At 38.1% G+C, this 16375-nt stretch overlaps 1 protein-coding gene across 3 annotated transcripts in view; it reads right to left on the bottom strand.

The window, feature by feature from the left end:
• Positions 1 to 16375, bottom strand: part of CHD7 (chromodomain helicase DNA binding protein 7) — a gene marked incomplete at both ends in the record, with an annotated part of 120227 nt that overhangs the window by 66572 nt on the left and 37280 nt on the right. For 2 of the 3 annotated variants that reach the window (XM_084230029.1, XM_084230028.1), the window contains 2 exons: positions 1245 to 1386; positions 15192 to 15622. In XM_084230029.1, coding sequence (XP_084086155.1) covers positions 1245 to 1386; positions 15192 to 15622 — 573 coding nt within the window. The remainder of the gene's footprint in view (positions 1 to 1244; positions 1387 to 15191; positions 15623 to 16375) is intronic. The other variant, XM_084230030.1, reaches the window with a different exon arrangement.

A 16375-nucleotide genomic window follows, 5' to 3' on the forward strand; every position in this document is an offset into this window, starting at 1 on the left:
AATCCTTTTCATAGTTTAGGTCATTCTGTGAGGAATAGATATCAAGAAGTTCTACTAAAAGTAATAAACAAAAAAGCTACTAAAGTTCTTTAGACTAGAGTTGTGTATTATAAATATTTTGCTGGTAACTTAGAAGTTAATTGGTAGGGGTATAAGTAGAAAGTACTGACTGTTCACTAGAGACTAGAAAAGTCAAGCAAGCTTCTGGGGAGCTGGCTTCCTGTTCTAGCAGGGCTCCTCATAACTATTCCTTAACAACTTAGATGTCATTCACAGAAGTTACATTCCCAGCCATTCCAGAGGACCATATTGGCATCCTTCCAGGGACCCTAACAAGGAAATGATTTTTAATGGTCTTTTGTAAGGGTCCCTTACCTCACCCTTCCAATCAGTGAAGGCAGTGTGCTTCACACAAAAGAATCTAAATTCCTAACATTTATTTCAGAGCTAGTTTTGCAACAGATTCCTATTAAATTCTCTAGAAGCCAGAAGAATCGAACACTGGGAAATGCTGCAGCACTGTCATCCAGAAAGTCACTGACTTGTTCATACAAAATTTTAATGTTATATGAATATATCTCAATTCTGTGCAGCCTCTGCAGCGCCGGTTCAATCCCCAGCTGCCGGGTGAGGATCCCACATGGCACGCAGACCTCTCCTGCTGCCTGCTGCTCCCCTCAGCAGTGTACTTCGTCAGTCTGCCTGTTCTGCTCTCCACTCTGGCTCTGGTGAATTCTCTCACCCTCCCGCGCTTCTGACTGTACCCAGTGCTTGTATAAATAAATAATTTTAAAAAATTCTCAATTCTGACCATAAGAAGTCAGAACTCTGAAGTCTAGCTATGTATTACAATAACCTTGATTGTTTTACTCTGTAAAATATAAGAATTGACAAGCACCAAACTTTGGAGAAAATCAGAAATGTAAATGAAGCTTAAAGTAAACCAATACATTAACAACATATTAGCACTAACACATATAGAAATATCAAAAGATACATTTACAGAAATAAATGAAGATTCTTGGTTTTAAGATGGAGTCAGAGTTAGCACAACCCAGAAGTCAGGAGTTTAATTTCACACTAGCTCTTAGCTCGCATCACTATGGATATAATGTTCCAGACAACAATAAAGACATCTTTATAGCAGCTCTATAACAAAGACAGGGAGGTCTAGTGTACTTGATATGCAGCTAAAGTTACCCATGCTGAGTAACCAAGGCTGGAGAACAGAATAATGGTATTACCTGAACACCTGGGTCCTCATCTTCTTCAGGAGGAGGAGATGGTGGGGGCGTTTTGTCTAAGTCTGAATTTTCAGAACCTTCTGTTTTTCCCTTGTTGACCTTTTTCTTCAAAGCACTTGCTTCTGAATCAGGTTTCTTATTACTAAAATTCAAAGTGCAACACTTAGTGTTCATTTTTTAATGAGGCTTTCCACATACCCCATGCCTGATATTTCCCACATTAGTATCTCAAAAAGTATCAAGGAGAATTGGTAAAACAATACATGTTTTCCATTTATAGTTATATGCTACTATCCATGAAGTTTTTCTGGCAAAACCCCTACTGATGACCTTTAGCAAATACCCGACCTAATTAAAAAACAAATTGCATGAAAAAACTCCTAATACGACACTTAATATATTTGTTCAACTAGACAATGCAAAATCCCTGTTGATATACCCACCCATAATGAAGAATCAGGTTAAGAAAGTACTTTTGCTATCGAGTTTTCAAGGTACAGAATATGTTTTCTTAAACTGTCAAGGAAAACTAGAATATAATTATCATTTCTTTATGTCTCTTGCAGAGTTTTCAATACTATTTAAATCCTTTTTTTTTTTTTGACTAGTGCTACTAGCTGTCCCTTTTCATATTTTCCAGCTATGTTTTTATTCAACTTAAAACATTATAGAATACAATAACATGTATGGCAAAGTCTTACTCCATTTGATTTTATTTAATGTTGTGTACTTGATTAGAAATAAACTTTTTTAGGTACTGTACTGTGTATTTTTTTACGGTAGTCACAATTGCCTTTTATTTAAAGTTAGATTTCTGAAATATAAAAACATAGCAAAGCAACCCCAATAATTAAAGTACATGTCTCACAGTATGTTTATATCAAACATTAATAGGATTTGAATGTCACACAAGTCAAAAGACATGAATGAACTCTATGGAAAAAAATGTTTTCAAATTTAAGTTTACCATCAACTTTAGAATATTTGACATTCTTTTTGAGTGTACCCTTAGTGCTACCTCCCATTTCAATTTTGAAACCAGCCCCAAGGTTTTCTAATGTCAATTATTTATTAGCCAACATTTAAAGTAATCTAACCTCAGTAATGATTATTTCTTACTCTTTCTAGAGAACCTAAAATTCTAGTAAATTTTAAAAGCAAAAGATATTTCAAAAACATTTACAAAGTTTATTTACAGAACTTTATAAATTCCCAGAAGGAATGCCAGCAGCATGCATTAAACACCATTTTCCTTGTATGCTCGGCTGCTACAAAAAGGAAGAGGAACCAGGATGTCCATATTCTATTATTTAAGTGAAGCAGGTGTCATGTGAAATATTTCAAATAATTTGTTAATATTATAAAGTATCCACCACACATTAAAATGTATTTTTGCAATGAATAAATAAAATCTTAGATAATCTTAAATATTATCTTAACCCAGTTATTTTGAAATAATCAGAGCTTGTTTTTATTTTATTAACATTTTAACATAGTAAATAAACACATAGGCAAATAACTTCCAACAATTTGGGATTACAGCGAATGGCAGTTAGGCTTAAAGAGTTCTTTTTATTTGTTTTTAAAAATGCAGTGTCCTAAAAACTTTAAGTCCCTAAAAGATCCACAGAAAGCATAATATTTTTTAAATTAAAAAAAAAAAATCCATACAACAGTTCCTCATCCAACTGTCCTAGTGTTTATGCTACACATGGACAGAAGTCTCCCCTACTATGAGGCTCCATTTCCAGCATTTATTTCCGCTCTAACTGCCACAAATTATACAATACTACAGCTGAACGCTGGGCCCCTTTCCTTTCATCTGCACGCCAAGAGCAATCAGATTACCCTGGTAACCAGCGGTCACATGACCAGCACCTGCTCTTTTGGCTGGATGCCACTGACTAAAGCCATCTGCTTCCCTCAATCAGCTTTCAAACATTCTCAACACCTGCGCTGCAGTGTTTTGTGGTTTCTTTTATCAAATCAGTGCAAAACTGCTTCCAAAACTTTACATATTTCTCAAATTTGTTTAAATCAGAGGTAGGCCTGTCACAGAGTTGAACCACTGCCAGGTAAAGGAAGTTGGCAGCTAGTGCTTTTCATGGTGACCTCTCTGCACCAGAGCAAAGGACACGATTTAATTTAGTGGGGTTACTGTGCCCTGTGTGAACTATCTTATAGGAGTGAAAGCCTTGCTGTCTTGAATCCCACTAGAGCCCAGGTCTGATGAAATATCAATTTGCTGAAGGAGAGAAGTGTTAATGATTTTCCATCTGCCCTTCCCAAGAATTAACTGTATGGAATTTCTGAGACTGCTAAAAGTCAAACAGGACCCTCTCCAAATGTAGAGATATAAGGCTTTTAGTCAAGGGAAGAACTAACCCCAGCTCTGATTACTGAAAGATTTCTAAACTCATTAGACCTTGCACTATTAATGTGGCTCAGAGACAGCTAAGCATTTCCATGCTAACATCTCCTCATGACATCAATATACAAATCAAAAACATGCTAAGAAGTCAAAAGAGCCACAAAATCTTCAATGTCAGCCCAAAGACATCACAATCAAGGGCAAGATAAAGTTACTTAAATTAAATTGCCTTTGCTACCACTTTGCAACAAGTTAATGGATTTTGAACTAAGTGTTATATTAAAACAGGTTTGCCCCAAAAAAGTCAAAGTTAGAATTCTTCCTTTAACAAACTGAGGTTAACACAGAATGGTAATTAACAGCAGTGAACTGAGTCAGATAGTCCTTAGTTCAAAGTGTCTGTGTCCTTTATAACCTCTCGCTCTGTGTCCCCAGGCAAGCCAATCTCCCTGAGCCTCTGATTCCTCGTCTGTAAAGCGAGGTAAGTAATTGTATTTTCTTCTGAGGTTTGAGATGAGGTTTAAATAAGATAATGGATGAAAACCTTGGCAGTGTCTAGCACAAATGGTCAACATTCACACACATCTGTAAGGCAAACAGTGAGGAATGTACTCTGGGAATTCTGCAAACATACTCTCTGGCTGTGGCTCAGACCCCCTTGTACTGAATCAACCGTAGAGACTTATGGATAGAACCTCCCACTTCATCTAAGCAATTTGAATTGAGGGAAATTCCTTATTAGAATCCTTTAATACCAGTTAAAAGAACAAACAAGCAAATAATCCTTAAGGCCACTCTTCCCCATGCCCACTAGAACTGCTTTAGTTCAGAGACTTATCATTTCCCACCTTGACCATTACAAGTGCCTCATCACCCTCACAACACATGGCCAGAGTTACTACTACCAAACTACTGGAGAAAAAACACATAATCTACATGCGCAGTCATTATTTAAATCTGTAAGTGCAAGGCTAGTCTTCCATAATGCTGAAGCCAAAACATACCCATATAGTCATTCCTCTTACAAAATATAACCTGGAAAGCTTGAATGCACAAAGAGGGCAGCTCCTATAGCTGTGAAGACAATGCATTAATAAGAAACATTCCTTAAACTGACAATACAATATTGAAAGTGAGTGGCCTGGCACAGAAACAGAATCTCGTGCACTACAAAGTTTAAAGAGAGCACCTCCACAGGTTGCAGTGATGGCTATCCACAGATTTGGACAATGCCACCCTCTGCACAGAGACCTACCAGTAAGAATCACAAGGAAGAACCGGTGTGTGTGTGGAAACACTTTTCAATTTTAGACCTGAATGGCTCCAGCACAGAAGAAATCATGTCTTCTCTAACCCCTCTCCTGAATCTGCTTTGCCTCCTACATTCCCTAGCTTAGCAACATGGTGATGCCACTAAAAACATCACCCACAAAACCATCCTCCATGTGTCCCCAGGGTGACCAGCTAAAATGCAAGTCTGACTGGATCACTCTTCTGTTTAAAGTTCAACCTCAAATATATAAATTTCTGAGATTCTCAGTATTGAGATACAAGACCTCTCAAGTTTTTACAAATGGCAACATTAACTTTATTTTTACATTTCCCCCACACCCTTTATGCTGCAGGCATAGAGAACTCTTTCCACAAAAGCACACACCTATCTCTCCCCTACGTCTACTCCCCAATGTATTCATCTGTAAGACTCAACTTGGACATCACTCTTTCAGAGTAGCTTTTTCTGACCACATGGCTCTGGGTAAGATCTCATCCACCTACCCACCACATGATGTGTGCCACACATATTTAAAATACACAAAATTCAGTGGTAACATTACTGTGGTGTATTAAAACCAAAGTTGTGTGTGTGTGTGCATGTGCATGTGTGTGTGTCTATCTTTATCCAACTACCCTATAAGATCAAGAAGAGAAGAAACTGTGTCTTATTATTTTTGTATTCCTAGTACAGTCAACTACATGTAATTGTTAGTTTATCTACTTATGTGAACAATGAAAGTGATAGTGAACACCACGGCCCTTACTATGTGCCAGACACTACTGTAAGTGCTTTTCTCATTAACTCACTTAAAAAAAAATCCCACATAGATTCTATCATTATGATGAAATACCCATGAAGCTCAGTAAAATGGTGCTAAAAAGGTACTACCAAAGTACTGTGAAACTTAATGACTTTTAAAGCCAGTACATTTAGATACCTCCCCTCCCTACTAAAAAAGTTCTTTCATTTCCTGATCTTTATCTCCTGTCACCACTGTCGCAACCTAGATGTAGAGTTTGCTGCTCTGAAGCTTAGACAAACCCTTGTAATGTTGGAAGGAGTTCTTTTTTTCTGATGATGCTGCTGGCAACTTGAAAGGTCACTGTCCCTCCACCAACTTTACTTACATTTCACACTAGTAGGCAATCAGACCTGCTCATAGTCAAGAGCAAAGTGACACTTAGGTCATCTCTAAAGTTCTGATTGTCTCCCCTGTGATCAAAACACACACCATCTTGGTAAGATCTCTGAGAATCACGCATTCAGAGAACCCACATTTTGTATTCAGAGAGGAATACCTGTCATATGAGGAACAACCTAAGGGGTCTACTTTTTGTTGTTGTTGTTCCCTGGGATTTTTTTTAATTTTTTTTTTAGATTTTTTTTTTTATTTTAACATTTATCATTTTTTACATTTTTTAGGCAATATTTGCTTCCCCCCACCCCCTCAGATTGAGTCCCCATAGAATTTCCTTCCCCAAGGCACCCATGCACCATCACCACAGTCCCCTGTGCTCCTCCCTCCCTCTCTTTCACCCCTCTTCCTCCTCCTCCCCTGCAGTATGTCTCTGGTTTATAATTGTCTGTTTTTGCTTTGTTGTGTTTTGTATTGTTATTATTTTTTTTTTACACTGATGTCTTATTTGATTCCTCCATATTCCTATTATAAGTGAAACCATCCGATATTTTTCTTTTTCCTTCTGGCTTAATTCACTGAGGATAATTCCTTCAAGCTCCATCCAAGTTGCTGTGAATGGCATGAGTTTATCTTTTTTGATTGCTGAATAATATTCCATTGTGTATATATACCACATCTTCTTGATCAGGTCATCTATTTTTGGGCATTTGGGTTGTGCAAACTGGTCCAACCATTGTGGAAAGCTGTCTGGAGGTTCCTCAGTCTACTAAAAATGGAGCTACCATACGATCCGGCAATTCCACTACTAGGGATCTACCCAAAGAACACAAAAACAGTGATTCAAAAGAGCACCTGTACATCTATGTTTATTGCAGCACTATTTACAATACATAAAATCTGGAAACAATCTAAGGGGTCTACTCTTAAGGAAGAATTTGTATTCAGCTTATAATAATAAAGGCCCACAATGATGAGCTAAGAGATGAATTCATCGAGCTAAGATACAGCACATAACTAATTTTTGGTGAGAAAAAGTGTATGCTCTTTAAACAAAGCTTTATGCAGAGAGCCAGAACTTACTATAAAGTCAGCTAGCTGCCTTGAGTAATTACAAAACAAAATGCACCAATGTGATGAGAATATGGCAAGTTAAAGAAGATATCTTGACAATGGGATGGAATTCTTGACCAAACAGATCCTACAGATGGAACAAATTATAAAAAATTCTCGTCACACCGGGGAAAATCAACCTTCAGACTTTGGGCATGAAGATTAATCAGGTTGTTTTCAGGGGTACAAGCCAAAATGTCACCCTGTAATCTTTTAGAAGAACAAAAGGTATTGAAATATAAACTTACTTTATATGCTCAAAAGGCTTTTTAGTAAAGAAATGAACCTAATGGAAAAGTGAGAGCTGTCCATGGCATATGATGTTTGTGGCATACCGCAATTCAAGAAGATTGAGGCTGCCATCATAAAATACCTAATCAGCTGTAAGGGTCAAGGCTCTACACTAACAGAGAGATGAGCATATAGCTTCTCAACCTAAGAATACAGGCTTTCCTCTAAGCACTGTTTTTAAACAATGAAAACATTAAAGAGGCAAACCAAAAAAGAGACAAGATAAAGTACTGAAAATCTAAAAGGATTAAGGCAGCATAAAACGTTATACAGTATAAAGTAAAATTAACCCAACAAAATTAAATAAAAATTCTAAATAAAGCCTCAAGGCTAAAATGTACTTATCAGCTAAACTAGAATGTAATAAGATGCATGTGACAGAATAATCTAACAAGGAAAGAGTCAAAAGAAACTCTGCAGGAAAGACAATAAACCCAAAGGTCAACATCCTCACACAAAGGCAAGCAGGGGTCCCTAGGTGAAGGGAGTAGGGTGCTCAGCAGACTGCCCATGTCTGATGCTCCACTAGCCAACCCTGGGCAGTCAGCATCTGCGCAGACTAGGGGGACTAGAGCAAGACTTTTGTTCCAAGCCCTGCCTGCCTGCCTGCCTGCCCCATGCACTGTCAGTCTTTGGGAGATCTGCGCTGCCCAGCCTGGCACTCATATGTTTTCACTCTAAGCAATGCACTTGCCACATTCAAGCAGGGCACTTCCCACAAATTCTTCACCCTACTCTTCTAGTTAAGAAAGAGAATGAAAAAGAGAAAAGGGGGAAGGGAAGGATTCAATTTCACTTTTGAACAACAAACATGATTTCAACGACAGACATTTTTGAAACTCTCTGAAAGTCATTGAATGGAATACCTCTAAGACAAATAATTTAATCCGAATTGTTGCCTTAGGTAGTTCTTACAGCATCAAGTACTCCCTAAGTACATTAAATATGATAATTTTTAGGAAAAAGAAAGAGAAAGATACAGATACCTAGTTTGCTTTCATTTAAAATGTTATTTCATACTCGACATGCCTCCCCTTTACACTTTATGATCAAACTTTCCAAGCGTGAGGAATCTGGGGTCAAAGAGCTAACATGCTTCAGTCCAAGAAATGGCCATGCTTGGACTAGAACGGAAACCATTCTGGTTCCAGAACCCTACTTAGTCCTGAAGGCCCACATCTACCTCCAAATGGAGGTCATCTCCTTAGGAGTCTAGGGCTGGCCTGGCCTTTTGGGGTACCTTAAACCTGGTCAGTGTCTCCTGCTAACTGGGATCATCCCTGGGTAGCCTCCCAATAATATCAGAACGCTATCCTGAAGATAACTACAATGTTGAACATTTTTTAGAAGAATATTGTAAAATTAAAGATAACGTTCAGAAGAAAGCTCTCCTGAAAGAACTAAATCTACTTTAAATAACATGTTCTAAAGGGGAAAAAAAGACTAAAAAAGAGTCAAGCACTCTCATTGAAAATCTAAAGGTTACTGAGTTTTTATGGATTGAATGAAGATCTGTCAGAAGTAACTTGGGAAGGAGATCTAGCCTGCTACAATGTTACCTGATCACAGGAGCTGCACTAAACATTAGCCATTTTAGCTCTGTGGCACCAAGTGGCACTGCAATGCAACACAAAGAACTAAGTGAATTAGACATTACAAAACAAATGCAAAAAGTGTGCCCTTCAATGCCCTTTTACTACAGAATACCCTTCCAATGCTCAAAAGTAGGGCAAATATTTGGTTGTGTATGCTAAATTCTAATACACTATTCTCATGTGCAGAATTCCCAGGAAGGGTGACAAGTGAGGCTAACTTTGGCAGTTAGAATTCTGCACCCTAAATTCATACTTATCTTTTCTGAGCTGCCAAGGTGGCTAATATAACAGATGAGTCATGCTGCTTACCCATATTTTAATCAGGTGCTACAAGTAGGTGGGGAATTAGGCCAAACAAATAGTAAAACCAACAATGAGAAAACACCACCAGGGGAAGCTGAACCCCCATGAGATTACATAGGTCCAACAGAAGTCAGAGGTACATATAAAATTAGCATTCTAATGGAAGTTCAAGGATGTGGTCATTCTAACATTTGAGAAAAATGGTATCTTTTTCCTTAATTCACACTATTTCTCATTTTCAAGCTAAGCCACACAGCCTTCCATGTAAAGATGACTCAAGGTGAGGGCTCGCATTTCAGAAGACATATCTTCTTCTGGTGACTTTGTACAAGCATCCAATGACTCAAAGGCCCCTTGTCTAGGCAGAAGATATCTTGCAAAAAAGATCTTTACATTTGTTCAGAACTTCATGCTTTTCAAAAGCATTTGCATATGTACAGACATTGTAAATAGTAACTTTACAAAGTCAGCCTGTGATTCCTTCTGTGCTTTATCTTTTAGCTCAAACATCACAAGCACATCTACTATGGCAATGTATGCTCCTCTCTAAAATACAACTTAAGAAAGGCTTCAGAAAAATGTGTTTCCAGAAAAAAATTCTCCCTTAACATCCCACTGCTGCCCATGGTCTCCTCACCTCTCAACTTTGATCTGATAAGCACAGTGAGAGTTGAAAGTGGAATCTACATGATCCTCTCCTACCGAAACTGAAGTGGCAGCAGACCATGCTTCAAAGTCAACTGCAGCTCACTGGATGGGCAGAAACAAATTTCCAGTAGGCTCAGTGTGGTTCATTCCTATATCTAGCACAGAGCATGAGTTAGCAGAACTTGCTCTTAAGGGTCAATGTTATTAGGCATGATATTTCCCCCAGTAAATATAAACTGAATCATATGTTGTCAAAGGTGCCAAGATCTGTACTAAAAAAATGGCTGACAACACCCCCTCAATGCTCATTCATCTGCCTTAAGACAAATCAGAGAGAGACAGAATTGCTATGTAGCAATGGGAAGACTTTCAAGGAGTCTAGGGATTAAGAAGACCCCAGAGTTCCACTGTTAAAGGGAATACAGCCTTCAAGACCAGCAGGCAAGAGGGCATCTGGTCCCATCCCTGATATGGAGTATGGTTTAACAAACGGGTGGGGGCAGACCAATGGGCATGGTGCTCACAGACACTATTTCTTCCTTGTTCCTCTCCAACAATGAAAGGGCTCATGGTCCATTTTGTGACTGCAGGTTTCAAGAAATCTATACTCTCTTCTGTAGCACAATGCCCAAAATTCTTAATTCGGAAGTGGGGGCCGGGGATGTCGGGGGGGGGGGGCAGAGGATACGGGAGAGGGGAGGGGAGATGGCAAGGAAAGAAAGGAAATCTGTGGGTTTAATTTATTACCTATGTACCCAATGGGGACCTATCTGATTATCTGTGTTTTTGATGCATACTAACAAAACTAACTAAACGACTTTCATTTGTGTCTAATCTCTACTTAAAGACCTTACATAATTATATGAGCACACTATGAAAAATACCAAAATATACCACCACTAAGTTTGCTGGCTGAATAAAAATATTTCTTGGGTAAAATGCTGCTACTCTCTTTGAACATAATTGAGAAAACAACAGCTGAAAAGTGAATATCCTCAGAAGAAAGTTGCCCCATAAATATTAATGGTAATGATGATGATGTGGGTTGCAAAAACTGTGCATGTTTGGAGTACTTTGTTTTTAGAATAAGAGCAGTATTTTTCCCCCCAGTTTAGAATAAAACATTGCCACTCATTTGAGAAACTGGATTTTAGTTTTCTACCAACTTTAGTAGTGAAGGTAGAGACTAAAATAAGGAATAAGAGGTATTCCTAGAATTTGCATTAGAAGCAAGTCTCTGGCTTCAGTAGTCAAGTCACAATCTTTGGCCAAGTTCCCTTCTTTATGTACATTCAAAGAATCTTTATATAGCTAGGAGTCATTCATTGGGAGCACTTCCTCCAAATTCTCTTTCAATTCATAAGACCCACGCATACACACACAACAGCATCCCGAGAGAAAATGCACTGAAATTTTCAGAAGAATGCAGATCCTCATATTTAGCTCCATGTATCCTCCCATACACAAAATGGCATCCTCTCCAGCCCACACAGACACTAGCTTCTATTTTCAATATTAACTGCCAATAAGTGAGCTGGAAAGACACCTGGAAAGAGCACTAAAAAAATGAGAAAAATATATATTTAAACAAAAGGAGAGGGGTAAATATATATACATATATATATATATATATATATATATATATATCTCCAATAGAAAAGAGGTATGTCACATTTCTTCATTAAGATTTTCAGACAGGGGCCTCCCCTGGTGGTGCAGCGGTTGAGCGCTGGGCTGAGAGGCTGCCGGCAGCCTCTGCAGTGCCAGTTCGATTCCCAGCCACCGGCAAGGGTCCCACCAAAAAAAAAAAAAAAGATTTTTAGACATCTTTTTCTCTGAAATGCTGAACACCTATTTCTGTTTCACTACCGTTCTATATAGAAGTTTTTCGGCAGATTTTTTTTAGGTTCTCTGCATAGGCAGGACAAATGTAATTACATTTTAGTTGCCAAAAGGACCAGTTCGCTGGGAATGGCCGCAAATGCATGCCTCGAACACTTAAGGGAATGAGAATGAGGTGGTGTGAGGAGACATCATAAAGGCACAAAAGGAAAATCAGCTGCACTGATGACAGTCACCATCCTCAAGTCCTTTATTACTGAAAGTGTGTGAATGACGCAGAACAAGCTCTCTCCCTGCCACAGACAGTGGCAGAGTAAACCAGACCACCAGTAGGTCACTTCTGATACCCTGCCTCAAAGGACAGCACATCTGTTTCTATAACCTCACCAATGATTCGCCATCCAGGGCTGAAAAGGATAGATGTGAGTCATTCTACTCTAAATTTTTCATTTCACTTCTGTTTATCCCTCTATTTCAGTACTCTGTAGGAAAATTATTTTCTGTATAAACAAATTCATCAAGTTAACTTATTCAAGGATGGAAATAACTGGTATCACATAACATTCTGCAAAACAAAATTGCCACTGCTGTATTCCAGTGCTTAAAAGCAAACTGCTATGGCAATTCAACCTCAGCACTAACATAACCCAAACCCCCTATTACCTTCATCACTGCATATTCAATTTACATAATTATTCTGCTATGCTACTCACAATTTACATGTAGTTGCATGCACTCTACTTATCCTTGTTCAGGAACGCTATTTCCTTTCCAGACTTAGCAGAACAAGACCACCACTTGACATAACTCATCCGGCCAACAGAAACACTGAGGCTCAACAAAATAATGGATAGCTTGTTAATTTACTTAAAATCTCTATTCAATTACCATATTCTTGAATAGCCATCCCCCTCTGACCATGGACAACAGGAAAGCCTCTTGAATGTCTTTGCACATTTTACCATGTATCAGCAAGCAGCCCCACAATTGGTCAAGTCATCAGACCAACAGAAGTGCCTCAACACTCTAGGTATCCCCCAGAACAACCTCCTGAGTCTCCAGGCCAAGTTACAGCAGCTCCCTTTCCCCAAGCATATCTCTATACTCAATAGAAGTGTTCCACTGGATTATTTTCACACCAGTTCAGGAAAAACAACTATCACCTGAGGGTGATTGACTGAGGCTAATAGTAAAAAGCAAACAAGGGGAAAAAGTTTTCAGCTTTCTTCATGGGAGGAGGAAAAAAAAATTACACAGCTTGCCTCCTAGGAGAAACATGTGATTCCAGAGCAAAGCCAGTACTCAGATTCAGCAATGCTAAACACTCCACAGAGGCAGTTCAAACCTTAGGATGCACAGCTGAGGCCTGGGCTAAAGGTTTCTCTAGTGGATAAAGATAGATTCTAAATCTGTACCAAGGAGGCACAGGGCATCCAGAAATGCCTGGATTTGATGCCCAAGTTCCTAACAGTTGTTTACACTTGTTAAGAAAATTTCAGTAACTTTCATTCCAAAGTAATTTATGGAAGGTTAAGGGTATGCTAACATATGTTTTTAAAGATGGGGTCAGTCCAATGTAGACTCAGAGCATAAAAGAATACACCTGGAATCAGCAGCAGGATCAAAGATATGGTGGGTTTTTTCCTCTACCAATTTTTAAAATTAAGTGAAAAATTAGGGTAAAACTGAAGAGAGATACATCTTGAGACTAAAATTATTCTTGGTGATGTGTTTTCTGAGTTCTGGAAGCTGCTTTTAAACATACACTCAAAATTTAAGTTAAAAATATATTCCTTTTAAACTTTGCTTCTATTTCTTTCTCCTTGTGTAAAATAAACAGGTTTCCTCACATCAAAAGAACAATACTTAGATAATTATATATTTTTAAAATATATAAGTCAAACTGAAATTCTAATCATGTCTACCTTGCTCACATCTCTAACACTTAACACAGCACCTACAAATAGAAACCACGCAACAGGATATTTCTTAAATAAAGGAATACAGAATTTTTAATGGGTAATAAGTTTAGAAGAAGGGCTCATAAGGAGAAAAAAATTATTGTTTTCAATTAAGAAACACAAACTGGGGTGTCAAAGAACATTCACAAGTAAATACAAACACTAATAAGTAATCAGTTAAGACTGAGTTAAAATATAACTCAGTTATTTCTGGCACCATAAAACCTACTGATGGGCAAATATTTTTAAGTGACTTTGTTTCAAATTCTCAGGACACTACAGACTAATGTATTTGGAGTTGTTTAGATATTTTTAAGCAGGTATTTAAAAATCCAACTTTGTTCTTTTTGCTTTGCAGCGGCATCTTTTAATCCCAGAAATGATCTCTTCTTTGTGTACCTGTGCAGACACACACAAAATAGGTTACAGGCTCACAGGCCAGCAATCTCACAAAAATGTTCACTAGAAGCATGTCAATAATAGAATTGAGTGTGCATGCATGTGCACACATATGTGTGTGTCTATGCGCATGCACACATACGCAAATGGGGATAGGAAGTAAAAGGTGTTTTCTGATGGAATTTGCAAACAGGTTCAGATTAACTAAGTCTAACCATACTTCCATCTGGAAACTATATTTTCTAACATGAGCCATATTCTGAAAAATAGATTCAGATGTTTGGAACTGGTTCAGAACAGTTGTAAGAAATGTTCAGTACAAATGAAAAAAATTAGTCTTCAATGTCTTCTCCTCTCAGCTTTTCTTACTGAGTAAATATGCCTTCTGGGGGGTCAGAGAGTTGGTGGGGGAAGTATGGAGCGAAGGAGGCTATTTTGTTGAACCTAAAATTCTGGCAATTCTTGAAGGCATATCTAATGGTAACTGCTATATGATTTTCCCCCTAGAATTTCAACTCTGTCCCTAGAAGGCTTACTTCACCGAGTAGAGAGAATTAATTCTCCTGTTTCAACTTCTGGGAAACAAGGCTGAAAAGCCTAGTGAAATATATTGACCTGTCTTACATCTATAATCCTTCTTTCCCAGTTTTGCATTGTCACCGAAAATGAGGTTGCTTGTCTATGCTCACAAATAATTATGCTGGTAAATCAGTTCTATTTGTTACATGACAATTTTTCAGAAAAATACAACAAAATGGTTTTTAAGTAATCAATCACTTTTAGCCAGTAAAGTTCCTAAAACGTACCATCCAAATCAACAGTTCATTATAACAGACGTCTACATTTCAGCAAACAAAAACCTTATGTTTTTAGTTGGATATTAGAGAAAGTAGCTCAACAAGGCCAAAAAAACCCAAGCCCTTCACTCCCACCCCCACCCCCACTTTGTAAGCTGTGCTGTGTGCTCATTTCTGTCCTGAGGCAATGATGGCTGCTACCACCCAACAACCTACCTGGACTTTTTGCTGGATTTGGGTTTTGGCGCGGCAGTCTTCGCTTTCTTTTCCTTTGGCTCTTTGGGAATCTTGGGGGCTTTCGGGGCCTTGGGTTCCTTGGACTCCTTTTTCTCCTTGGGGTCTTTCGGTTCCTTCGGATCTTTTTTTGCCTTCGGCCTTTTCTTTTTCTTTTTTTCTTCTTGGGACCCATCTAGTGAGTTTCTACTTAGTTCTTGGTTATCAACCCCACCAGGGAAGTCATCTTTCCCAAAAGTTTTACTGGGATCCTCTGTAACAATATGGTTGTTTTTCTTTTTCTTCTTTTTCTGCTGCAGCTGCTGTTCTATTGGTGGCAGGTAATCATCACTCTGCACTAGCTGAGCATTCGGTCCACTAACCTGAGTCATATCCGGCACTGGTTTCTCTAGAAAGGGCTCCGATGGAGAATGCTAAGAGACACAAATAGGAATTGAAGTTAGTTTATCATTCTTCAGAGTAAAGAAAGGAACTGAAAGTTAGTGGCGGATATTTCTGAAGTTTATCCTATACTCAAGGTATCAAACCAACTACAAAGTTATGAAATCTATCAGTTCCTTTAGCAAGAAAACTTTTCAATAAACAGAGTAAAAAAGGACAACTTAATAATACATTTGAAAAATTCAGCCCATGAAGAAAATGATTTCTCATTCAATGTTTTCTCAACAGACAGTGTCCATTTTCTTAGCAGCCTATGTGGGAAATGGTGGATGACAAAACAGCAGCACAAGCTAAATCAAAAAGAACGAATTTAAGTGGCATTTGTCTTCCCATGTGGAAAAGAGATTCAAATTAAAGATATACAATTAAACCACTTAAAAAAGAACAAGAGTACTAAACATACCAAAATCTGGGTATTATGAAAGCTTGAAATAAAATGTGTAAGCATCTTTACATAGTACAGGTCATTTTTTACTTAAATGTCATTGATATTACAAATTAAAAGCACACATCCAAACATTATGACTTCAGATTTGCCAAAATATTTGTACTGATAAGCAATGCAGAAAGAGCTTTTCTTAGCATATCAAAGCTCTACATTTCCAATTTCACTGAGGGAGAGAGAACCCAGTCAATTGACATGCCTTGCAGATTTTTAGTATTTACTAGAACTATAGCCAAATATGGTCTTAAGCACAGTAGAGAATATCAACCGGTGGAATGAG

The sequence above is a fragment of the Talpa europaea genome, assembly GCF_964194135.1.
Source record: "Talpa europaea genome assembly, chromosome: 3".
Lineage (NCBI taxonomy): Eukaryota > Metazoa > Chordata > Mammalia > Eulipotyphla > Talpidae > Talpa > Talpa europaea.